Source organism: Carassius carassius, chromosome 25, assembly GCF_963082965.1.
Source record: "Carassius carassius chromosome 25, fCarCar2.1, whole genome shotgun sequence".
Lineage (NCBI taxonomy): Eukaryota > Metazoa > Chordata > Actinopteri > Cypriniformes > Cyprinidae > Carassius > Carassius carassius.
This window is the reverse complement of record NC_081779.1, coordinates 13,130,189-13,157,174: the sequence shown is the minus strand read 5'-3', so window position 1 is coordinate 13,157,174 and position 26,986 is coordinate 13,130,189. Positions and strand designations below refer to the sequence as shown.

Genomic DNA, 26,986 nt, shown 5'->3' with positions numbered 1-26,986 from the left:
TTCCCAAAAATTTTAATGAGGTTTTAGACCCCATTGCATGCCACTCTGATTGTCACTGTATATGTCGCCCGACTGTGTGTGTATCTGTGGCTGTTGCTCTTGACTGAAAATAGCAGCTGTAGACCAAGCATCTGTTACTCTAGAGGAAGAGATAGTTGATCGAAGTTCAACGGTGATGCCAGCTCTTTGAAATAAGGCTATAAGGAATGTAAGGCATTGGTGATGCTAATATAGGCCTGTAAGGTATTAAAAGAAATTGAAGAATCCCTACACTCCAAAAACAAAGAACTCTGAATGCATGAAATGTTTACAAACTAAGGAAAATGACAAAAGTTTTGCTGCCTCACATGGGCTTAAATCTCACAATTCTGCCAACAGTCCTGATTGAGTTTGAATCTGAATAAACCACTGGATGGAGATGCATCTGAGACAAAGGGCCTGAGTGGCCTTATAGACTTTGTGCTTGATGGTAATTTGCATTCAGGCTGTGCTGATCACACTGTCTCTGGGGTGGGAAACTGGTTGGTTTCATTTCATTATTTCGTAAAATTAAATACATTTCACATTTCTTTACATGCTTCTGAAACTGAGGTCATTATTGTAGGAACAAGCACAAAGATGAGTAAGAAATATATATATTTAACTATGCATATTTTACACACTAAACTTATGTTTCATAAACATCACAGCTCTTTTGACCAAAACTAGAGTAATAAATTTGATGAAGTGATTCGATTTTAAACCAAATTCAATCAGTGATACATAATGCGGGTTCAGTTTTATAGTTATGATTGCCGTCATTCATCATACGAGACCAAAAATGTCAACTGTGGTAAGCATCTTGTGACAATGTAAATTTAAAATGGAAAGACTAGATCTATACATTGACATTAACGTTAACAATTATTATTTGTACTCGTTTGTAGATTTGGTAACTGGTAATACGAAGTATATAATCATATATCATATATTTCCCCATTTTGTTCATTGCAACATATCTCAAATATTTGTAAAAAAAAATACTATTTAATTTAGTAAGATGCTCAGTGTAACAAAGTAGTGACGCAGTTTGTCGAGGCGGGGAGAATTTGAGTCAATTGTGTGTGATTTGCGGGTCGGTCAGGGAGAGAGAGGAAGCGGGGGGTGCAGCCCAGTCTCTCCTCCTCCCCTTGTATAAATTCTCCAACCAAACCGTTTTCTTCCTCTTTCTGTTACCTGGCAAAGGGGAGCAGCAGCTTCTGAGGAGTGATCTTTCGATCTTGGTGAGTTTTCGCTGTTGGTTAGGCCTTGTTTTTTTCCCTTTTACTCCGTTGTTGTATTTTATGCACTTTTGGGTAATTTTCCACGCTTTCTTGTCTTTTTTTAAGCGTTTTTTCGTTACTCTGCGTGCTCTTTACTATGGCTTCTTTAGTAGACTTATATATTTTGTAATTGTGGTTTATTTCAATTAGTAGTATATTGGGGTGGTTTATTTTAACATCGTTTCCATGTGCGCCCATCTATCAGAGAATGGGAACCGGGAAGAGAACAAAGGCACTAAAAGACTTGGCAGTCTCGGGCCTATCGAAAGCCTTCCGCACATTCTCGCATCCAGCAACTGTTATCACTGATTCGAGAGCCAGATGTCTGCGTCCATGTGTATTCATTTGAGACATTCAGATTTTTGCCTGTAACTTAATCCCGCGCTACTGTAAAGAAACACGTGTCGCAGTTGTCTTCTGGTGAACTAGGCCGGGTCAACCTCGGGGCCATCTGTAACTTTCCAAGAAATCCCCGCTCAATACTTTTAATGGAAGGTCCATATGGACGCGTCTCTATTAAACTTTAATTTTCTGTTTTTTTTTTATACAGAAACCGATCAATCATGGGAAAGGAAAAGACCCACATCAACATCGTGGTCATTGGCCACGTCGACTCCGGAAAGTCCACCACCACCGGCCATTTGATCTACAAATGCGGTGGAATCGACAAGAGAACCATCGAGAAGTTCGAGAAGGAAGCTGCCGAGGTAAGAGTTTAAACGTGCTGGTTGGATCGTGAATTTCTGTGAATTGATTGCGGCACATCTCGGCTTAACAAGAGCCAAAATGGCGGCGGTAGCACGCGTTCCTGGGCTCAAGCCGGCTGGGTGTGGGAGTGGGCGGAGCTAAACGAGTCTCCCTGACGCTGCAGATTCTGTAATGGCGGCTAGTAGGCCGCGCAGCATGTGCGCTGGAACAATTCAGTGTTTCAAGCGGTTTTGTTTCTAAATAAACAAAACCTCTCAAACAACTTGTGCATTAAAGCTTGGGTTTATATTTAACAAATTGATTAAATACCGCCTTTTATTAATGTTTGACTTCTGTTTTCAAAAAACAGATGGGCAAGGGCTCTTTCAAGTACGCCTGGGTGTTGGACAAACTGAAGGCTGAGCGTGAGCGTGGTATCACCATTGACATTGCTCTCTGGAAATTTGAGACCAGCAAGTACTACGTCACCATCATTGATGCCCCTGGGCACAGAGACTTCATTAAGAACATGATCACTGGTACTTCTCAGGTATGACTATGCTCCATTCACAAGGAACCATGTTCTTGTGAGTATATTGTAGTAGGTTGAGGTTTAACAATTGTTTATATTCCTCCCCAGGCTGACTGTGCTGTGTTGATTGTTGCTGGTGGTGTTGGTGAGTTTGAGGCTGGTATCTCTAAGAATGGACAGACCCGCGAGCATGCCCTCCTGGCTTTCACCCTAGGAGTCAAACAGCTTATTGTTGGAGTCAACAAGATGGACTCCACCGAGCCCCCTTACAGCCAGGCTCGTTTTGAGGAAATCACCAAGGAAGTCAGTGCTTACATCAAGAAGATCGGCTACAACCCTGCCAGTGTTGCCTTTGTCCCAATTTCTGGATGGCATGGGGACAACATGCTGGAGGCCAGCTCAAACGTAGGTTTATGCAACTTTGCAGTGCCAATGTAAAATTAATTCCATAAGGGGAACCACCCTTTCAGTGCATTTCTTCACATCTGAATAGACCATTTCTGTCTGTTTTTAGATGGGCTGGTTCAAGGGATGGAAGATTGAGCGCAAGGAGGGTAATGCAAGCGGTGTCACTCTTCTTGATGCCCTGGATGCCATTTTGCCTCCTAGCCGTCCCACTGACAAGCCCCTCCGTCTGCCACTTCAGGATGTCTACAAAATTGGAGGTTGGTATAATTTGTAAAGTTCAGCAGTCAAAACACTTGGATTGGTTTTTAACCCTTCTCATCTCAGGTATTGGAACTGTACCCGTGGGCCGTGTGGAGACTGGTGTCCTCAAGCCTGGTATGGTTGTGACCTTTGCCCCTGCCAACTTGACCACTGAGGTTAAGTCTGTTGAGATGCACCATGAATCTCTTGCTGAGGCCACTCCTGGTGACAACGTTGGCTTCAACGTTAAGAACGTGTCTGTCAAGGACATCCGCCGTGGTAACGTGGCTGGAGACAGCAAGAACGACCCCCCTATGGAAGCTGGCAGCTTCAACGCTCAGGTTAGACCCCCTCCCCCATTGCCTTGGCCACTAAATCACTTGAATTCCAGTGTTTACTGTGTTAATGCCTATACAAATGGTGTTGTCTCTTTAGGTCATCATCCTGAACCACCCTGGTCAGATCTCTCAGGGCTATGCCCCAGTGCTGGACTGCCACACTGCTCACATCGCCTGCAAGTTTGCTGAGCTCAAGGAGAAGATCGACCGTCGTTCTGGCAAGAAGCTTGAGGACAACCCCAAGGCTCTCAAATCTGGAGATGCTGCCATTGTTGAAATGATCCCTGGCAAGCCCATGTGTGTGGAGAGCTTCTCTACCTACCCCCCTCTTGGTAAGTTGGTCATACTAGGCCGCTTATGTTCAGTTAACCAAAATCTTCAGTTTTGGTACTAATCATTCTCTATCCACAGGTCGCTTTGCTGTGCGTGACATGAGGCAGACCGTAGCTGTTGGTGTCATCAAGAGCGTTGAGAAGAAAGTTGGTGGTTCTGGCAAGGTCACGAAGTCCGCGCAGAAGGCTGCCAAGACCAAGTGAAATTCCTTTCATCACACTGTTCCAAAGGTTGTGGTACGTTCTTCCCAACCTCGTGGAATTTCTCTAAACCTGGGCACTCTACTTAAGGACTGGCTAATGCTGATTAAAACCCATCGGAAAAATTTTCGCAGGAAAGGAAACCAACTTGGATTTAAGTGTGACTTGGATTTATTGACTGATAGTGCCTCTTTCAGTTATTACATTTGTGTTAATGGTTTAGAACTGCACCTGTTTCCACAGTAAAATTTGGAAAGAAGCTGCTGAATAAGAAACTAATAAAAGTATTAAAAATTGAACTTTTGCTTTGTCTTGTCATCAATGGGAGAACTGTGTGGTTAATTGGGATATGCAACGGAGTTGTCATGGTCCTTGCAGCTGTTTTAACACATGCTGCAGATGGGCTTCTTCTACAGTGTGCCCACATTACTGATGTCTTGTCCTCCAATCGCAAATTTTGACTGCTCTGTAAAGCTACCAATAGTACCTCTCAGCTGAGCTGTATCTATGTGGTCTAGTTTTTCATATCCCACCCCTGTATAAATATAGAGGGGGGAGTGAAACGAATTCCTTTTTCTCCAGTCTCCTTGGGGCTGTCTGTAGCGCTTGTAAGGTAAGATTTGATTCCTTTTCACAATCAACCCTAGAGTTGCTTGGCTGTGTCAAGGAAAAGTGCACAAAGGTGGTCAAATTTTTCATATGCATATTTTCAGACTAGGTGGTTCAGACCAGATTTTTTTTTTTCAATCAAGTTACGCTGTTTTCAGTGAACCTGTAGAGCAGTAATTTATTGGCAAGTAACATGGCTGTTACTGTCATTCCAGTCCTTCAACATGGAGGACACGAAGTGAACCGGGAGAGCTGGGCGTTGCCAGATCTCGCAAGTAAGGACTGGGGGAAAGATTAGTCCATGTGTTTGAAGTAATAACGGTTTTTCTAACAGACAACCGATTATGGAAACATTATTAGTCTTAAACTGTACGTGAGAATTTAAAGTACTGCTATTAATTGTTAATCACAAATTACTGGTCTAAACCATACGTTTGCAACCACCACAACCCCCCCCCCCCCCCCCCCACACACACACACACACACAAAAGGCGACTATATAATCTCGTTCGGTTATATAATGTATATAAATACTTATAACCGGTGGACATGGCAGCACAAGCGATGCTGCGCATTCGTGCAGAGATTATCCTGAATGGAACGCGCGCGCCTTGTGTTGTACGGCGCACGCGCGAGACCCCTTGATTCGGTCTGACTGCATATGCTGTCGCCTTTTGAATTTATCGCCGGAACTCATTGATCACTAATAATGTATGTTTAAACGTCCAGGTGCAGGCGAAACTAAATCCAGCAATGTCTTTCCACAGTAAATTTACAATATGGGCAAGGAAAAGATTCATATTAACATCGTGGTTATCGGCCACGTGGATTCTGGAAAGTCCACCACCACCGGACATCTCAGCTACAAATGTGGTGGCATCGATAAGAGAACCATCGAGAAGTTTGAGAAAGAAGCCGCTGAGGTATGTCACGACAGCTTGGGTGACTTGCGATGACTAACGTAATCTTCTCGATCGATGACAAGTATATTCTGGGCGTGTCTTTTTAAAACACCGTGCGCGCGACATCTACAGTTTTAAATGCCCAAACTTAACATAAACGGCTATAATTTTTATTAGAATAATCATTTATGAAATGTGGAGAACTATGAGGATTAAAACTGTATCATTAATGCATCACGTATAGATGTTATGTTTGAAAAGTTGTTAAACTCTAATATAAGCTATTTCTATATTACTATCTTTTATATGTTTTCATTTTGTCCATTTGGTCTCACAAAAATCTCAAATATGCTTTGGAATATTTCTCTGCATCAAGATGGGCAAGGGCTCCTTCAAGTACGCCTGGGTGTTGGACAAACTGAAGGCTGAGCGTGAGCGTGGTATCGCCATTGCCATTGCTCTCTGGAAATTCAAGACCAGCAAGTACTACGTCACCATCATTGATGCCCCTGGGCACAGAGACTTCATCAAGAACATGATCACTGGTACTTCTCAGTTAGGAGTGTTTTTGTATTTCATCAAATCTATCACAGGTTACTGTACGTAATGATTTTGTTGTTGCATTTTATTGTTTACATTTAAATGTCATGATTTTATTCATTACTCTTCACAGGCTGACTGTGCCGTGCTGATTGTCGCTGCTGGAGTTGGTGAGTTTGAGGCTGGTATCTCTAAGAACGGACAGACCCGTGAACATGCCCTGCTTGCCTACACCCTGGGAGTCAAACAGCTTATTGTTGGAGTCAACAAGATGGACTCCACCGAGCCCCCTTACAGCCAGGCTCGTTTTGAGGAAATCACCAAGGAAGTCAGCGCCTACATCAAGAACCCTGCCAGTGTTGCCTTCGTCCCAATTTCTGGATGGCATGGGGACAACATGCTGGAGCCCAGCTAAAACGTCAGCATCTGCCTTTTTATGGGTTGTGAAAGGATTTTGTTAGGGTTTGTGATCATTGCAATTGTTCATGCTTTTTGTTTTGTATTTTGTTCATGGATTGTTAATAGATGAGCTGGTTCAAGGGATGGAAAATTGAGAGGAAGGAAGGTGCTGCCAGTGGTGTTACTCTTCTCGAGGCCATGGACTCCATCCTACCACCCAGTCGGCCCACCGACAAGCCCCTCCGTCTGCCTCTGCAGGATGTGTATAAGATTGGAGGCGAGCATTTACCACCATCCAGGGTTATTCTAGATTTGACTTTGGTGTCGAATTTGTTGTTTTCGTTTTAGCATCATTCTAGTTTCATGTTTAGTTATTACATCAGTTTTAATATTTTAGGGCTGCCATAGTTAATGCAGCAACTGGTATAAGTAAAAAATGCTTTAATTTTCTCAGTTCAGTCTAATGTTATTGCTATCTAGAGCAGTGATTCTCAAGCACGGCCTAAGAAAAATTTCAAGAGGCATCAAGATGACTTAAAATATGACAAAATAAGCATGAAAAAACTACATAAGCTATACTATATTTCTTACGTTTTTTTTTAAGAACTATGGATACCTGCAAATATGAGAAAATGTGGTTTTTAGAAAGTTGTGAATGAATAAAACCTGTAAATCACAAAACAGCATTTTCATGTTTAATGCAGACAGTTTTTAAAAGCTTTAAATTTTAAAGTATATCATGCATCTAAATGTAAAATTAATTTGCTGACTGTTTAGCTTTTTTTTTTTTGTTAGTTTGGGAGTAATGAAAAATACATTTAGTGTCAGCGTTTCCTAGTTCATTTCACTTAATGAAAGTGTTTACTTTTAGTTTTCGCCAACAATAACAATACGGCTTCCAACCTAACGAGAAACCATAGATGTTATATAATTTGTCACTCAAACATCCTCTGTGTGTTTCTCTCAGGTATTGGAACTGTGCCTGTTGGACGTGTTGAGACTGGAACTCTGAAGGCTGGTATGGTTGTGACCTTTGCCCCTGCAAACGTGACCACTGAGGTCAAGTCTGTTGAGATGCACCACGAGTCTCTTGCTGAGGCTCTCCCCGGAGACAACGTTGGCTTCAACGTTAAGAACGTGTCTGTCAAGGACATCCGCCGTGGTAACGTGGCTGGAGACAGCAAGAACGACCCCCCTATGGAGGCTGCAAACTTCACAGCTCAGGTTAGATATAAATAATAGAATGTTATCTGCACGATCTTTGTAATATCTGGTACTTTATCTTGTACCCCTCTTTCTCTTTAGGTCATCATCCTGAACCACCCTGGTCAGATCTCTCAGGGCTATGCCCCAGTGCTGGACTGCCACACTGCTCACATCGCCTGCAAGGTTGCTGAGCTCAAGGAGAAGATCGACCGTCGTTCTGGCAAGAAGCTTGAGGACAACCCCAAGGCTCTCAAATCTGGAGATGCTGCCATTGTTGAAATGATCCCTGGCAAGCCCATGTGTGTGGAGAGCTTCTCTACCTACCCCCCTCTTGGTAAGTTGGTCATACTAGGCCGCTTATGTTCAGTTAACCAAAATCTTCAGTTTTGGTACTAATCATTCTCTATCCACAGGTCGCTTTGCTGTGCGTGACATGAGGCAGACTGTTGCTGTTGGTGTCATCAAGGCGGTTGAAAAGAAAGCCTCCACTGCTGGCAAGGTGACCAAGTCTGCTCAGAAGGCTGCCAAAACCAAATGAATCGTCCCGTCAGACACCCAGCAATCCTCGCTGACATCCATTGCTATGTCTCAGAACCTGAGCCCGGTTTTAAAGGACTGGCTTATGTTGATAAAAACCCACCGTAAAAGCTTCAGAAGGAAAGGAGTCAACCATGTATTTCTGAACACCTTGTTATAAAAATAAAAATGATCATTCAGTTTGTGCCATTATTCTCTGTTATCAAAGTCAGGGCATTATGAATGGGTGCTTTCATGAATACATTATTTTTGAACATGATAAATAAAATGATGCATTTCAATTGTTTGCTATCCATAGAAAGATGCTTTTAAAATCCACTAAGGGTTAACAGTATATACTTTGTTCGGCACATTACAAAAGGCTAAGGCCTTTGTACATGAAGACAGTGCTTTCAGCTGATACAGCACATCTGTGACACCTGCTGTCACACAAGAATGAAGCAGGTAAACATCAGGCAGAGATCTGTTCCTTAAGTTTTGGTTTTACATCGCTGAAACACAATCACAACCTGAACCTTTTATTGTGAAGTGAAAGATTGTCTGATGTGGTGAAGATGAGCTTAGAATCAATATCCACTTGTGCTGTATCTCTGTGTTAAAAGATCATATTCTTCAGACCAGGAAGTGGGTAAGTCTGGATTGATGCATATAGTACGCTTGTGAAAATTTAGATTGATACATTTTGGTTTTACTGTATAATGAAGTTAACTAGCTTAAACTGTCTGTAAGTTTTATTAAGTGCTTTGTAATTTTTCTGTTCTTGTTGCAAACTACACATATAAATACATCAAAACATTCCTGCTGCCTGTTCTGACTGTTTTTAGCATTTTATAATTTCTTTGATTTTCTATTTCTTACACTTTAAGTGTATGATCACCATAAAGCAGGCTGTAAAGTTACACAATTCTCTGTGAAACAATAATGATATCAGTATGGGTTGAAAACGAACACTGTGTTGCTAATAAATTACTATATTATTTTTACATATTGTTATTTTATCCATGAGAAACAAACACAAACATAGCACATTTCTATACATAATTAATTTGCTTTTATACCGCATTCAAATTTTAGGCTGGATTGAGCATCACAACGGAGGATCAAACACTGTATATCTGACCTTGGGTTTTGCACAGCTTTATTTTGGAAAGTCAAAGGAGATCAAGTAATGAGGAGGATTTAACTGCTCTTTGTTATTGTTTGTATTGTATCTATAGAGAAGTGTTATACTTACACTTATTCTGTTATCATAAAGTTGATCAGACAGAGAGGTTTAGATCAACAGCTGCGTATAAGCTTGAGATAGTGAAGAGTGAAGATAGTAAACTGAATGGTGGAATTCCTGAGAAATAATGATGATCAGCCCTTCTTCAGGGAGGTCTCAGTTCTCACCAGTGGCAGCTATTGTGAGATGGTGAAGGTAAAAAGTTTGAATGATAATACTGAGAGCAGTCAGCTAATAGTGTCTTACATTCTCACATTGAAAAAGAGTTGATGCAGTTTCATGGAAATAAAAAGACGTGTTGTGAGAGTCATTCCAATAATGTCGGTATGAACAAACACTTATGTTTATAGTAGGTTGTGTTATAGAATAATGTCATGATGCCCCTAACCTTTTCTCTCCTTTCTTAGGAAACTTTGCATGTGGCTTCTGAAATGTCTGATTGAGGGGATGAAGCAGCAGTATCCTAAAGAGCTTGAGCCTCTGTGTTCCTACCATGGGAAAGCAGACTTCTTCCACGTCCTTTCAGACAGAGTGCAAGCCAGCTGTCTGTCTCCTTCATGAAGCTCTTTGGATACTTTGAGTGATGTGCTCTAAATGGTTCACTACCCCACTTATTTGTTCAAGAACATAACCTTTTCTCCCCACCTGCATTTACCAAGAGAGCTCTTGTATTTCTGACTAATGCTTTGAGGGAGCAAACTTGGAGGACTCGGGACTCCCTGTCTTGAAGGTACAAAGTTCTACCTCTGCTCTTGTTCCTGTCACTGATGCTGTGATTCACCCAATCAGTGGAACAGACAGCATTGTTGCCTCTGACCGTTCTTTTAAGCATGTATGCTTACTGGTTGTTATTGTGTGTGTAGGAATCAAATGTGTATTTAAATAAGAATTTCCAATTACCAGTCGGTTAATACAATTTTTATTTATATTTTCTCTCCAATTACTGAAAACTTGCTGACTTATATTCTGAACTCTACGCAAACCTATAAGTGTATCATATATAAAAGCTTGTCTTCGACTCCAATTTTGTAGTCTTTAAAAGTTACCGGAACCGTATTTTTTTTACGGAATTTTTCGTCCCTCAGCGCAAAGCATGCTGGGCAGTGTAGTTCTGAGGACTCAACCCGCTGCATAAATGCTCTGCGCCGGAAGTATATCGTCCTCTTCTAAGTGATCAAACATGGCGGTGAGTAGAGCAGAAACTTTGACCACGAAGGACTATCATTAAAATCAACAAACATCTTCTTGTATGCATGCAATAATTACGTGAAGCACACCTTAATGAGTCCCTGTTGCTGTGAAATACAGAATTAGGACAGTATTTGTGGCCAGAATGATATGATGCGGCAGATATCGGTGTTAGCTTCATAGTGTGCTGTAGAGCTGAGACGGCACGTCATTGACTAGCTTAAAGTTACTAATGTGCTTCCAATACTACATGTACCGGATGAATAAACGGAAGTTCCGTTGTATGTAACGTTAGTGTTCAATATTGATAGTTTGTGGCTTATATTGCCATACTAGTGGTGTCGGAAATGTGCGGGCATGTTCATTTCGGTTCCGTGGCCATATGTAGTATTCTCTTGTCCAGCATTTTTAAGACCCGTGGTTTTATTTTTGGTATAACTTTAGCATGAAGTTGAGAGAGCTGGTGAGGTTTGAAAGACTCCCCTTTCATGACAACTAATTGTTGGGCTGTGTGTCGTTATACAGGACCAGGGTGAGAAGAAGGAGAACCCCATGAGGGAGCTGCGCATCCGCAAGCTGTGCCTGAACATCTGTGTGGGGGAGAGCGGGGACAGACTGACCCGTGCTGCTAAGGTGCTGGAACAGCTGACCGGCCAGACTCCTGTCTTCTCCAAGGGTAGGTGGATCTTTTTATTTCTTGCTATTGGTTGGAAATGATTGCACTCTGCTACATCTCATGACTGTGGATTTGAACTTTGTTGGTGTTAGTGAAGTTGTCATGAATTAAGAGAAAATGTCTTCCACCAGCCCGCTACACTGTGCGATCCTTTGGTATCCGTAGAAATGAAAAGATTGCAGTCCACTGTACTGTCCGTGGAGCCAAGGCTGAGGAAATCCTGGAAAAGGGACTGAAGGTAAGAGGAATGCATTTATGGCAATGGACTGCTTGGTATTTGGTGTTCTAAAATTAGCCAGGGCTATATTTCACTCATTGTCCATAGTGGGTTCTTTAAAGTTATTTTAATTTTGTGCAGGTGCGCGAGTACGAGCTGAGAAAGAACAATTTCTCAGACACAGGAAACTTCGGCTTTGGTATCCAGGAACACATTGATTTGGGCATCAAGTATGACCCAAGCATTGGAATCTACGGCTTGGACTTTTATGTGGTGAGTTGCATTTTATTGATCCAAAAGAGTCACATTTATGCATATATTTACATTACAGCTACTGAATCTTATTTATACATTTCCTGTGGATTAAGGAGGTTTAGTTTGATTTACGTATGTTATTCTGCCACTACACTTGCTTATATGAATATCCATTTTAAACCCAAACTACCAATTCTACTGTAGGTGGTTTAATTTTTAGGATAAATTTTTTGTTTTAGGTTGTCTGAAATCAAAAGTTAATGAAGGCCTCAAGAAGCCATAGGGTACATTGATTTTAGAACAACTAACATGGAGCAGAGTACTAAAAACAGTAATGCAAATGTAGTCATTTATTGATGATTAATAATCCTCCCGTCACATCCTTTCACATTTCCAGGTTTCTCAGCAGCGGAAGTCGTCATAGTTGGGTAAACTTAAATGGTGGTGGATTGGACACTAAATTGAAAAACAATTGTGATGCCATTTGCTCAGATAGCAAAAGAAAAACTCCACAATGGTGTTTTCACAACTTGGATATAAAATATATAAAATAGATTGATGCGGATAATGGCAGTCAGAGGAGAAAATGTCAAATTTACCTGCAAGCTAATTCCATGAATTAGAAACTCTTAAAGCAGTGATAACTAGTTTTTTTTTTTGTGATTTGATACAAAGGTAATATAAATCAAATAAATTATAAATGTACATGCAGTCCTTTTTAAAATGAAAATATGAAAAACTTTACAGGATTTGTGATGACCATTAAAATGTTATCACGATCTGTAAAAAGGGTCCATATAGTTCTTCACTGGTGTGTAGCAGAACGGTTCTCGAGCAGCACACAGATGCAGTTGTATAGCAATACTAATGTAATGAGGTCACAGGTGAATGTATATATGGAGTATTTTACAATGGCTTCAAAAGCAGCTCAGCCAATAATAAATTCTGGAACGGTCCATATTAAAACCAATATATTACTAATGTGAATGGGTGGTAGTGCAGTAAATATGAAGGCAATCACATCTTTTAACTTTAACCTGTAATTTCATGGTTATTTGGGCAATTATGAATAACCAGTTCAAATCTGTTTGTTTACTGTAGGTTCTTTGCAGACCTGGTTTCAGCATTGCTGACAAGAAGAGGAAGCAGGGCCGCATCGGCGCCAAGCACCGTATCTGCAAAGAGGAGTCAATGCGCTGGTTCCAACAGAAGGTGTTTAAATTGCTGATACTTGCGTTGATTCCATTCCCAAACAGTCTTATGTTCAAGTAAATGTATGAAAACGTAGCTAGCACAGCTGGTGACATTGTTGGCTGCATTACACAGTGTACCAGTCATCTTTTTACATTTTAAAACTCATTTTGTTAGACCACATTAATTTGCCAGGATGATTTGCCCTTTTTGCACTGGTAGCTTTAAGATTGAGAGATGCTGTTTTTTTGTCTTTAGAGTACCATCTAAACTGATAAATTGTACTGTTGTTAAACTGGGGCAACTGTAAAATAGGTGAATCTTTTAAAGCGTTTTCCAAGGCAGTTAAAATGTTTCTGTAAACGGTGTATTTGAGTGGATATTGTACTTGTTTTTTATATTCATGAATTTACTTACACTTGCTTTGTTTGTCTTTCAGTATGATGGCATCATCCTCCCTGGCAAGTAAAGGACCACCTTTTACCCCAATTTGTCACAAACAAATAAAAGAAAAGCCCAAATGTGATGCTGTCTGTGTCTTTATTTGTTGAAGTACAACGCTGGTGTTGCTCACTTCACATAGTTTGTATTAGTGTTGCATGTGAATAAATCAGTGAAGTATATCAAATTACTTGTTTGCACTTTAAAACTGAAATGTCAACTGTAGTTATGTAGGTGGTACAAATTTTAGGAAGTTTATCAATTAATAGTCATGGGGTTTGACCTTTTTAAATGTAGAGACTTGTGTGGTGGTTATAAATACTTTCTGAAATGCCTACATTTCATTACCAAGACAGTAGTTTCTCACTGTTGAGGGCTGGTTTGTGATTGTTGCAGTGAATATTGCAAAGAAAAACTATTTCATTTATTTTTAACAGGTTTTATTCAGTGAAATCCCAGATATCTATTACCAGACAACACTTCAATCCAGGTTCTAACCTGCTACAATTTCCATTTAATGCATTTATTTCCATTTGGCTATTTATTCAATTGTTGACATTTTGTTGGGTATTTTTACTGGTTCAAGAAGGTTTTGTTTTATACTGTTAAGAGGCGTTTTGACCTCTACATAGGCAAGTTAAGACCCTTTAATATAACTAAAATACATAAAAGGGTTAAACAGGAAATATGGTAAGCATGATTTTTATTTATTTTTCATTCCCAGTCTAAAAATGTTGGTTAATATGTGTTATTCTGCACATGCTTTGGTGGGCAATGTAAATAGTTTGGTGCCTACTTGTGTGTCTGAGGGTGGTATTGACTTTTGCATTGCACCTCTTTGCATATAAGAAATTCAAGTACGCCTGAACAACTTTTGCAGTTATTGGGTTTGGTTGAGAGAAAATCGATAAACTAGATTTAAAAAGCAAAACAATAAATAAACTCATATTACTTAATTCAGTGCGACTAAATTAGCTTGTTGATAATCCAAAAATGGTATTTTCAATAAAACTGGCTCAATTTCTAAAAATACCTCTCTAAATTTCTTGCACTGCAGACTCTCTTGTGAAATGTACCTTTCACATTCATTATATGGGCCCTAGGAAGTACCTTGTCTTTTAACTCCCTGTATACCTAATGCATCTTTGGAGTTTAAGAACAAGACTTAAAAACAAAGACATCTGTGCTTTTCCCTTCATGTTGTTGTTCTTTTTACATTCTACTCTTTAAATTTCCATTTCACCTATACATCTCTCTCTCTCTCTCTCTCTCTCGCTCTCTTTTTTTCTACACCCAACAATCTCTTCTTTCACCCGGTTTCTTTCTTGCTCTCTGTTTTCCCCAGCTTTTCTTTCTCATGCAGTGTTATGCTGTGTCACACTGCTCTGATCCTCATGGGAAGGTGTGTTCCGGTGTCTGCGGGATGTGTGACGTGGGGGCAAGGGAAGGGCACAGCAGGACACCCCCACTATTGGTTCCGGCAGGTCTTCCACTGTTGACCAGCTGTCAGTGCCTGGGTCATAGCGTTGGACTGCTGACTTGTAACGTTTCTCTGCTTCATTCCATCCTCCTAGCAGGTACAGATGATCTCCCAGTGGAGACATACCAGCTGTGCTCACTCCCAGGGGCAGGGTGGCAGCTCTGGTCCACTCTTTGCTCTCAGGGTTGAAGACCTCCATGGTCATCACATCAATGCGGACTCCGCCGGGACCAAGTTGGCTACCTCCTACCACATACACCTTGTCACCTACTGTTGCAGAACAGTGCCAGCCACGTGGTGTTTCCAACTCTCCCTGCTCGCTCCAAGTGTCATTGTCAATGCTATAACAAATGACAGAGCGAGAGTAAGCACAGTTAACATACCCACCAGTCACCAAGATGTCTCCCGATGGTAGGACGGCACTAGCATGGCAGCATCGTGGCATATCCATTGGCGTACGGAGTTGCCAAGTGTTGGTAGAGGGCTGGTAGCTCTCAGTGGTGGCCAAGAGGCCATCAGTGTTGCGACCACCAATGGCATACAACCGTCCACCAGTGGCCACCAAACTGAAGTGGGTACGTCGTTGGCGCATGCTGGTAAGATGCAGCCAAGTGTTGAAGCGAGGATCGTATCTGAGGATCAGAAGGTATTAAAGTCAAATCTGTGTATACAATTTTAGACTATGGGTATCCAATCCTATTCTTGGAAGGCTACATTCCTGCAGAGTGACAAAATGCCTGGAGCCACCTGATAATTTTGAAGCCCTTGACAAGCTAGTTAAGTTGTGTTTAATTAGGTTTGGGACTAGCCTCTACAGGAAAGTGGGACTCCAGGAGTAAGATTTAACCACCCCAATTGCAACCTGATTAATAGGGTCTACAGATGACTAAATTATTTGTTATACCTGCTAAGTGTGCCCACAGCATGTTTAGCCTGGTTTCGGGCATCATTTTGATCTTCTCCTCCTGCCACATACAGGAATCCATCCATCACAGCCACGCACTGGTTGAAACTCTTTGCAGGCAGCTGGGTAAGATGACGCCACGTAGCCGCTCCCTCTCGCGGATCTCTCCAAAGCACCTTTGTACAGTAAAACAGGCAAGTGAGCAATCAAAAGAAAATCAAAAATGTATTTCCTTATGCAGACAGAGCAGGGACTTTAGTCCTACTCCTGGAGGACCACATTTGTACACACAATGTTTGACTCTAAAGCTAATTATACCAGATTAGAAACATTCAGGCTGGTGTGTTGGAGCAGGACAGAGGTAAACTCTGCTGAAAGGTGCTTCTCCAGCCATAAATCAAGAGTATTACATGTTATGGACTTTGTCCAAAGGTTGTAAATTTCTTCAATACATACCTCTCGACTTAGGGCACGCTCAGTTAGTGAAGGACGACCCCCAATGGTTAGAAGAGCATTCTGGCTTCCGCGGACCTTTGTGTGCCGTGACTGCAATGTGTTCTGCTGGTAGGGCAGCAAATGGTAGTTCATTGCATCCACCAGAAGACGATGACACCGAGGATCTAGCATCATACGTGCCACTGGTTGGATCTCACTAACCAGCTCATTGGCAGGGATGGTCTCAAAGCGCACATGAGACAGCAGTTCTGCAGCATGTTCTTGCCTCCTTGGGTCAAAGTCTAACCACTTCATTGCAATCTAGGTTCCAAGAAAAGTTAAAGTGAGTTATTTACGTTTAGTATCTAATTCAGTCTAGTTTATAAATTGTGTACATATTTTTAACCTTCTCACGACTCTAGATCTTTTTTACAGTATATGCTGTGTTTGCAAACATATTTAGCATTTGGGTCACTGCATAAATAGGACTTGCTAAGCTTTTGCGAAACTTTTATTCCTCTTGCCCTTCCATTCTTTTTCCTTACACTTACCTGAAAGGTAGTGACCTCCGAAGGAAGAGCTAGGTTGTCATCTTGGAGGAAAGATGTGATCTGCTCCAGGGTGAGTTGGTTGAATTGGGTTGTATCAGCAAACTGAGCAAAATTCTCTAGAATGTAGCGCCGGGCGGCTTCTTGGACAGGCATCAGACCATATGCAGCGCCAATATTCCACACATACACACAAGTGTGCGCATTCAGCTCAGCCATCAGAAAGTCCATGCACATCTGGAGAAGATGAGGGATTTGCAGGGTGCTGGCTGCAGACACAGTGCAGCCAATGGTGTATAGGGACATGTGCACACGGCCCAGGTAAGCAAACGTAATCACATTGGCAAGTCCTGGGGAAAAATATAATGCATATATGTAACGGTGTTTTAATATTTATGGCTTAACCATAACTTCAGGCATGATTCCAGTTGCTTGGGTCACTCAAAAGATTGGGTGAACTTTAAGAAATGCAGCTAGGTTAGTGGTCTTCAACCCTACTCCTGGAGACATACTATCCTACAAATTTTAGTTCTAACCTGATCAGCATCAGAATTGTCCTGAATGGTTGAATTCAGGCATGTTTGATGAGAGTTGGAGTTAAACTCTGCAGGACAGTGGGTCTCCAGCTGCACAAGTGAAAACCTCAGAGCAAGGTAATATCTCTTAAGGCTTACCGAGAGGTGAGAGGGTAGGGAGTTCCAGTCGTTTGAGTCCAGGGTCCTTGGCCAGGACTTCACGAAGATACTGGCTGACTGAGGAAATTACTAGCTTGTGAACATCGAATGCCTTGGTTTTGCAGGCTATTTCCATGTCAGTGAGGAATCGTTCCTGTCTCATGCGGCTCAGCTCCTCCAGCAGAGCGGATCCATGTAGGGGGCGGGTGAGCTCACTGCCCAGGCCAAAACCTTTCTCCCCAGCTTTAATCACAGGGGGTGGCAGGGGCACCCCATTCAGCCGGTTTAGCTGCTCAACATTAAAAGGAAGCTCAAGCTTCTTAACACCAGGCTCTGGGACAACCACTTCACTCTCAACAGTTGTTGGTTCAGAAATGGACTTCTTAGGCCGTGGTGACTTCTTCTTGGGAGCCATTGTGATGTGTAGGCTGGTTAGATGATAGCTTTTTATCAGTTTATTTGTGTTTCTTTTAAAGTTTTTACTGACAGGCTGATTTTGAATCACAAAAGCACAGATTTACCAAGATACTATATGGACAGACAGATGCACTACACTTGCAAACTAACGGTGGAGGAGTGTGATCCTCGTCAGCGCGCACCACCTGAAAAGAAACAGATAAACATACAGTAGGTATGAGTTCAATAAATATCATATGCTTTATAAAATCATGGTCAACATGGATGGGTTTACACTTGATCTCATCTCACTTTTTTACAGTGGGACGATATAAGACTGATTAAAATGTGCATGTTGTCTCATAGGGGAGTTTCCAAAAAGGATAGCCACGGTTATAATTTTTTATAAGCAAGTTAGTTTGCAAGTAACACACATATTTTTGTATTCCAAATTAAAGGGATTTTTTAAAAGTATATTTCATAGTCTCTCTGTTGATATAAACACATAAAATCCTTACAGGACACTATATGCAGTTTTGTTATTAAATTTAATCATGAATCTAATGTACATTTCCATTACATCTGACTCTTATTACAGGATTCAGCATGTAGTAGAGAATGTGTTTATTCTTATATCAGTAATCTCCTCCCATTTGGCAGTTGTTATTGTTAAATATACATGCACAACTATTACAAGCTTATTACAGATCGCAGCATATGAATTATTATTTTAGGTTGTTTGTAATCATCTCATTGAACATTTGTATGGTTTCAGACTCAGATAGGATATTGGCTTGATAAGCTTGCAAAACCAGATCAAAGCAGACTCCTCATAAACAAATAAACAAGCATGACTGAACTGTGGTTAACAGATGTCCTTACATCTCTCTAAAAATATACTAAAGAATAGTGGGGGCTGTGCTGCTTAAATTACCCTCACACTGGCATCATTCCCTTCCTGCCCCCTCTCTCACCCCCATCTCACCTTAAAACCTCCAGTCTGTGCCACAACACAAAGGTTTATCAGTGATCTCAAAATTAGATGCAGTTGTTTTCATCCAAGAGAAAACGCATGATATGACTCAGTCGTGGTGCAACGTGAACCACCCATTTACCACAACAACCTTTTTCACCAATTACATAGATACACAAAGGGCTGCTGCTTGAGTGTTATCAACAGGTGTTCAAGGGTCTAATTTAAAAAGAAAAACTAATAACTATGACTATGCATGCCACAGTTTTAAGTCTGGATGTCCTGTACAGAACATATTCAGGGTTTTTATAGATATCAAATGTTTGGGGTCTTGGTCATAAGTTCCCTCTTCTTTTTCTTTAAAAATGACTGAGGTTGACAGAATGATCAAATTTTGTAACTATCATTTAAAACTGGCTACTTTTCAAATTGTTTTAAATAAACATCACAGAAAGTGCTATGGGTTTTCAAAACAGAATATGACTTTTTGTTACGAAACAAGGGTTAATTTTCATACATGTCTTCTGTAGAGGACACCAGGACAAACGTCATGTTAATCAGGCATTTTGGAGAAACAGAAGAGAATATGGAAAGAAATTAGGGATCAATATTCCTATGAAATATGAGATATTCTTCTGAAAATGTTGCCAAGAACACATTAATATGCAAATTAGATCCAGTATATAGACACATTTAATAAAATGGAAATAAATAAATAAAATGACATCAAGTAAAATAGTGTATCAAATCATTCTGTTATATCTTTCATAACCGTTGATAAACACCTTTTTTTTTTCTTTTTTTTTTTTTTACAAAGTTTGGTTAAAAAATTAATTGGTGAATGAAAAAAAAAATCATTATTTTTGCTTGTTCATAATTTTTCATGTCTATTTTTTATTATTATTATTATTATTAACTTAAATTAAGGACATAAAATACAATTTGAATAAAATAACTTTATGCAGTGCAAAAAAAATATGTAATTATGTAATATGTAAATAATTTTTTACATTTAATTAAATTTTTGTTTGTTTGTTTTTTACATTTGTTTCTTATGTTCCAACCAATGTAATGACATAGAAAAATTCTAACTTTTTTTTTTTACGGTTCTCAGGAGGATATGATTTAATTGTATGTTGGACAATACCATGCTTAAAAGCCTGAATGTTAGGAAAGCAAATGTTTATGGCAGCAAAAGGCAATAATGATTTTAGCTTATATAAATAAATATAATAACATTCTGTGATGGAAATGAGAGAGAAAAGTGCAATTTTCTTTAAATGGCCTACTTTTTGTCTTGCTAAGGCTAAAGAGTTACACAAATTAACCTTTTTATACAAAAAAAAAAAAAAAAAAGCTTTTTAGTATATTGTGCAAACCTTTCAGTGTTAAGTTCCATCTTGACAGTTGTTTTTTTCCCAGTCAGAATACCTTTATTCCTAGTTGGACCCTAAAATATGGCAAGATTTTAAGTAACACAGAACATAAATATCTGAGAATTATAAAACTTGGTGCATTATGTTTTAATATGAGCTATATTTCTTTCTTTCTTGATTAATTAGTTATCCAAATTATATGTTGTCTGCCATGATTATTTGACACTATCATTTGGATCAGATCCATAGTTTTCTGCAGCGTTTAAATGATTTCAGGAGTGTTGCAACATAATGTCAGTCATAAAGCAATAACACCAATGTCACCTCTTAAATTACACTACGGCAGCTGCTGACCCTGCATGGGCTTTGACATGCACACGTAAAACCACAGCACATTTGCAGCTATTTAGAGCACAGAGAGGAAAATGCTCGAAGGGGGTTTGCAGTAGTTTGATGAAAGTTTCAGTGATGGTCGTACAATCATCTGACCCAGATAGCTCAGTAAAAGTCATCTGGATATCCTTTCAGGTTAATTGAAAAATTATAGGTTCATGTTCTTTATCTGATGCTGTAAAGAAGATTTCACAACACAGGGTGAGAGGGAAACAGGGGGACAAGGTCATTTCTATACAGAGAAAGATAATAAGAGAGAATGAGAGGGTAAGAGGAGATGGGAAAGAAGCAGCTGTTACAAGTCAGTCCTAAAAGCTGAAGGCTTGGCTGTATTTCTTCAGCCTAAGATGTAGTTTTGTGGAAAGTCCGACTAAAGTATTTGCATGCCAACCTCCAACAAGCTATTCGCTCTGCTTGTTATTTATAGAGTGAGAAACAACCTTCATGTTATTCTCTGTTTTTGACTCTGACTGGTCTGTTTAAATTTAGTCCACACCACAGTGGGATGCCTTTGATAAGAAACTCACTGCATCTGTGAAATGTCAGGGATGCACAACCAAAGTGATGTTTAGTTTTCATTAAATTCACACCAATTGAAACATGGCTATATATATATGAAGAATTTCATTCACGAGTTATGCTATGTCCTTGTCAGAGGACATTGGGACTCAATCTCTTTAAAATTGAGTGATTTTAAAAGATTTTTAAAATCACTAATACATTTTTAGTTTTCAAGAATTATTATTATTTTTTTTTACCAGACTTTGTATAAAGATGATTGTCAACTACGCTATAACAGAATGATTCAATATACCATTTTACTGTCTGCAAAATGTGTGTAAAACAAACTTAAATGGGTTTTCTCATTATATATAATGTATCTATAAACTAAATCTAATTTGCATATTAATGTGTATTTGGGGCAACGTAATGAAAAAAGAAGTGTAGTAATGGGAGTAATAATTGACAAGATTTTCATAATATATATAATATTTAATAGAATATTGAAATATAATTTCTTTCCCTATTCATTTGTTATGTCTCCCAAAATGCGTAATAAACATGCTTTTAGTCCCAGTGTACTCATATGAGGACATGTGTGAAATAAACATCCTGTTTCGTAACAGAAAGTCATATTTTGCATTGAAACCCCATAACTTTTTCATGAGATGTTGATTTATGACATACAATTTTAAAAATAGACAGATTTGAATGATAATTACAAAATATTATCATATTTCCATAAGAGTGTCACTAAATTAATTTCAGACTTATTTGAAGACCAAAGAGAGGAAGTGGTCATGGTGAAACATCCAATCATTTAGTATCTCTGAAAAGCATAGAATATGCTCTGTACAGGACATCCAGACTTAAAACTGTGGCATGTACAGTCTCAGAGAAATTCACTAAAATATAATGACCTCATATGAGGCTGCAGGGTCTTAAGAGGTTAAACTAAGTCCTGAAAGCTTTACATTTTAAATAAGGAGATGGGGAATCTAATTCATACATTGGAAGTGTAAGCAATGTTCTGTTGCTTTTAAAATATTAATATCAGTCCAATTTAATGTATAAGTATTATTATGTCCTAATGCATTGATCAAAAGAAAGAAGAAGCACAGTCAGAATGTTTACCTGTATTTTATAGCTCTCTTCCAGCTCTTCTTCTTGGTCCTTCCTTGTTCTTTTATTCGCTTTCTTTTAGATCTTGAATCCACACTGTTTTCTTTCTTTCCTTGGTAATCTGTCCCTCACCGAATGTCTGTCTGTCTGTCTGTCAGATCTCTGTTGGCAGCAGGAGTTAGTGGAAAAGATGAACCAACCACAGCTCTGCAATACTCAACCCCACCTACATATCTTTATCCATATACAGCCATCCAGCCCCCCACCCCCCGCCAAAAAAAAACAAAACAAAAACAAAACACACTGTCCATATCCAGCTTGTCCTTCTAACACCAACCTTGAGCTCTGTTTGAAATCATGTAAATAGCACAAATCAATAAATAGAATAAAGATACAAATTAAACAATGTTTTTTTTAAGTACAAAAACAGAATGATCTAATGTACAATTACATAGTCTACACTGTATAAATTAAACTACTTAAACTATCTATATTTACTTATACATATCTACTTAAAACTACAGTAATTTAGTTAAGATCAGTGAGTGATTTTCTCTCTTTTATTTTCTTAATCATAGACTGGGATTAATATCCCGCCTGAAAATTGTCCTCAGCTAACTTCCAGTGGCAGCCTATTTTTAGGTGCTCTGTAATATCACTGTGCCTGCTGCACCCATGGTATGGCAGCAACGTTCCTTGATTATTACGCCGGAATAAGAGTATAGTTCCTAGCCATATCAGCCTAGAAAATCACAACTTTTCATTTTCTGTCGGTATTAGTACATGATGTAACTACAGAAGTTTTAAATAGGAAAAATACTGAAACTCTTTAGTAAGCGAGATGCTAATGGTCTATTAAGATTCAATGATCTATGCTAAGCTACAGTTAAAGTGCTAACGCCAGACCAGAAGATGTGCTGAATGGATTCAAAAACGGTAAAACTCAACTGTTTAACTCTATAGGGGAGTTGGAAAATGAGCCTATTTTCAAGAGTGTTTGAACTGTGACACCGACGAAAGCTAGTAAATGATCATTTTAAATGGGTCATATATGATGCGATTTAAAAATTTTCCTTTCCCTTTGGAGTGTTACAAGCTCCTGGTGCATAAAAAAGATCTGTAAAGTAGCAAAGACTAAAGTCTCAAATCCAAAGAGATATAGTTAAGATTTATCCACGCCCTCCTAAAATGCATAGTTTTAAAATGCCCCCACATGTCTACGTCACTGTGTGGGAATTTTTGCCTAACCCTGCCAAAATGTTCATACAAAGAAAGAAGGTGTAGCTTTTATTCTCTCTGTTGCTGCCGGTACCATGTCATGGAGAAGTTGTGTGTAAAATAATGTTTTTAGCCATTTTAAAATATGCACCCATTCAATTTTAGTTGTATTCCTAATATCTTGAAAGCGCAAGACAGAGAAATGCTATTGTCATCACAATAATTATGAATTACCATAAATGAATGCCCAACTTTCAATTCAAAACGGCGAAATTTGACCAAAAAAAAAAAACATAAAAAAATAAATAAAGAAAGTTGAGTATGTGTGCATCACTGGATATACTGTTGCTATAGTAAGTAATTCTCACATTCAACATTAACAGCAAGACAAAAGGGAAAAGCTTTCAAGCCTATGTCTTTTAGACACTTAGCCTATATATGCTCATGCTCCGTCCATGCAGTGTTGTGTCCAATTCTGACCCCTGCCAGATTATTAACCCCTAGTCTGGGGTTAGGATTAGGCAGTCAGTTAACGCCTTTAGCGAGGAGGGTAATAATGCGACAGGGGGTCGAAATTGGGCATAACAGAGATATTTCGACATCATTTTAAAAGTATTTGTCCATTCAAGCACAAGAGGAGGCAAAACTCACTTCGGTATTCAAGGGATGTGAGACGCATCTCGTTGCACGCACCGAACACAGCGTGCGAGTAGCCTACTCGAGTTCTTTTGAACCTACTTGTGTTTGAATGCTTTAAAATCTCTTGAATGTTTTAATTGGAAAGGCTTAAAAACATGTGCAAAAAAGCTTTCGTGACTATGCGCAGCAGTGGCCCATTAACTGCATTACATGCTGGCCTCGGGCAGTTGGTTGAAATCGCCTATAATTAACATTAGATAAGTATGTGTTCTTTAATTGCATATATATATATATATGAAGCTGAAGCTGGTTATAAATATATTAACAGGGTATATTTATAACCAGCTTTAGTTCAGCTGCTAGTCTGTGATGATGCTGGATCATTTGTTTACATCCTTGGCCAAGAAGATGCTTCACTCATGTTGTTGTGGTAAGTCCTTGTATTTGAATCACTTTTAGAAATGCTTTTCATTTTTAGAAATGCTTTTCAGACCTTTTTAGGTATATCTAGGTATACTGAAATAAGCACATTGCTAAATTATACAAAGCTTGACAATACATAAACACATCATGGCTTCACCAAGTGATTTTTTCTTAATGCTTTATTAATTCAATGCCACGGGAACATAAGGTATGACATATTCACATGATCAAATTAACATGCCAGAGAGCGAGAGAGAGAGAGAGAGAGAGAGAGAGAAAAAAAAGAAAGGAAAAAATTAAATTACATAATTTTCAATGCTTTAAGAGCATTACATGTTTTCAGTGCTTTTTTGTTTGCTCCAAAAGATTTACATATAACTTAAAGTCATTTATAAAATGTGCAAAATTTGGTTTACATTGAGCCCACTTTTTCTTATGTATATGGAACTGTATAATATGTTGTTTTTTTACAATTCAAATTTTTGATTTCTGTATAAAAAAGTACATCAAATATACACATTTCTATCATATACTCCATTTTTCTGGTAATATAGAATTTCAAATCCTTCCAAAATAATCTTGAGTAAATACAATGAAGAAAAAGATGCAAAATACTTTATTTTTCTTAACCACAAAATTCACAGATAAAAGTGCAAAAAAGTGAAAGTGAAGTGACATACTGCCAAGTATGGTAACCCATACTCAGAATTCATGCTCTGAATTTAACCCATCCCAAAGTGCACACACACACACACACACACACACACACACACACACACACACACACACACACACACACACACAGAGCAGTGGGCAGCCATTTATGCTGCGGCACCCGGGGAGAAATTGGGGGTTCAGTGCCTTGATCAAGGGAAACACAGTCGTGCCGGCCCGAGACTCAAACCCACAACCTTAGGGTTGGGAGTCCTACTCTCTAACCACTAGGCCACGACTCCCCCCGATATATGAAATATTAAGCTTAAATCTTTCTAAAACATGTAGGATAACTTCTATAAAGTATTTTGTAAAACACTTCCTTAATTTTGTTATTGATACAAAACTTATTTGGCAGTTTCCATGCATTAACCCAAGAGATATTACCGAATAAAGAGGACCAAAAAAATTCTTGCTGCAGGTAAGGACACAGAACAAAGAGCATTCCTAATAATCTTATTGCTACACTGTTGTTTTAAAACATCAGTATTTTCATTGAAAATGTTTCCACACGGATCAACCATGCTGATTTCTTCTGAGATACAGTTTTTTAAAAGTAACATCACACTCTTTTGAACTGCGTTAAAAACAATCACAAATTCTCTAAGTTTAACTGGTAATTGGAATTTCTGAAGAAATTCAGTATATGACAACAAGTACTTAACTGGGAATTAACTAACTGTCTTAATAAAAGAAAACCTTCCTTGAACCAAGTATGATAGTATAAAGATTTGTTTTTAAATAATATGTCCTTGTTATTCCATATGAAATAGTTGTGGGGTGAAAAAATGTACTTATAGTATACCAATTTTATACAATTTTATAGTATACCAAATATATAGTACACCAATTTATAACGGCCAATTTAACAGGAATTTTGTCAACAGAAAAATTTCATTTCAACAAAGTCTATGCCTCCAAGAGTATTAAATATATAATTAGGAAATACATTCCAAGGACTTTCTCTAATCTTCATAAACTCTATCAACCATTTCCTTTTAAATGTGTCATTGAGACTATTACAATCTAAGGCCCCAAGCCCCCCCTGCTCTTTAGGATTACGAATTACCTCCTTTTTTAAATAAGTTTTTTTTTTCTCCAAATAAAGTTATAAAGCATCAAGTTCTTTAATAATCTTTGGAGGCACATTTAATGATAATGATGTATAGACAGATCTAGATATACCTTCTGCCTTCGGCTCCTTTGTTTTTGATTTTTACAAATTATTACCCCTAAATATATTAATTTATGTTTAACTGGAATATTCTCTATTTCTAAAGAGGTGTAATTATTTTTGGTTTTTCAAAACCAATGCTGTGTCATCAGCAAACTGGCTAGGTTGAAATTGTACACCTAATGCTGTGATACCATTAAACTGATTTATTTTTATATGTGATACTAAAACCTGAGTGACTAACAAAAATAAAAAAAGGAGAGAGAGGGCATGCTTGCCTAATGCCAGGATGATTATCAAATCTTTGAGCAAGTTTGACAGAATTATTACACCCATGATCTGATCTAATTCAATTAGCAATAAATCTAATTTTTGTAACTCACAATCAGTCAATGATTCCTTTTTCTTTCTACACAGATTAAAATTTTACTCATTAATTGATTTTTCCTTAATATTTTTATTTTTTGTTTCCAATTTTCCTTGATGGATAAATGCAGTTCTAATATCAAACTTCATTAATTCCCAATACTTTCCATTAGATTTTTCTACATGCAATTGTTCTATATTGTTCAATAATACCTTTATTTTTTT

The 26,986-nt window shown here is 38.7% G+C and overlaps 3 protein-coding genes and 1 pseudogene across 3 annotated transcripts; 3 read left to right on the top strand and 1 right to left on the bottom strand.

Annotated features, from left to right (window-relative positions):
* The first annotated feature begins 1,104 nt into the window (after positions 1-1,104).
* LOC132104240 (elongation factor 1-alpha) lies at positions 1,105-4,338 on the top strand. Its single transcript, XM_059509562.1, has 8 exons — positions 1,105-1,262; positions 1,852-2,008; positions 2,359-2,538; positions 2,629-2,925; positions 3,035-3,185; positions 3,253-3,509; positions 3,604-3,838; positions 3,918-4,338. Exons 2-8 carry the CDS (start codon positions 1,865-1,867, stop codon positions 4,040-4,042), a joined length of 1,389 nt encoding a protein of 462 aa, XP_059365545.1. The 5' UTR covers positions 1,105-1,262; positions 1,852-1,864; the 3' UTR covers positions 4,043-4,338.
* Positions 4,339-5,360: 1,022 nt separating this feature from the next.
* LOC132104246 (elongation factor 1-alpha-like) lies at positions 5,361-8,513 on the top strand (annotated as a pseudogene).
* Positions 8,514-10,512: 1,999 nt separating this feature from the next.
* LOC132104218 (large ribosomal subunit protein uL5-like) lies at positions 10,513-13,510 on the top strand. The gene is made up of 6 exons (XM_059509524.1): positions 10,513-10,643; positions 11,171-11,321; positions 11,453-11,559; positions 11,680-11,811; positions 12,895-13,005; positions 13,424-13,510. The coding sequence occupies exons 1-6, from the start codon at positions 10,638-10,640 to the stop codon at positions 13,451-13,453; spliced, it is 537 nt and encodes a 178-aa protein (XP_059365507.1). The 5' UTR covers positions 10,513-10,637; the 3' UTR covers positions 13,454-13,510.
* Positions 13,511-14,246: 736 nt separating this feature from the next.
* On the bottom strand, positions 14,247-22,398 carry LOC132104215 (kelch-like protein 31). Its single transcript, XM_059509519.1, has 6 exons — positions 22,240-22,398; positions 17,467-18,068; positions 16,796-17,142; positions 16,266-16,565; positions 15,810-15,985; positions 14,247-15,537 (listed from the first exon to the last, which is right to left on the bottom strand). The coding sequence occupies exons 2-6, from the start codon at positions 17,879-17,881 to the stop codon at positions 14,781-14,783; spliced, it is 1,995 nt and encodes a 664-aa protein (XP_059365502.1). The 5' UTR covers positions 17,882-18,068; positions 22,240-22,398; the 3' UTR covers positions 14,247-14,780.
* Between the last annotated feature and the right edge of the window lie 4,588 nt (positions 22,399-26,986).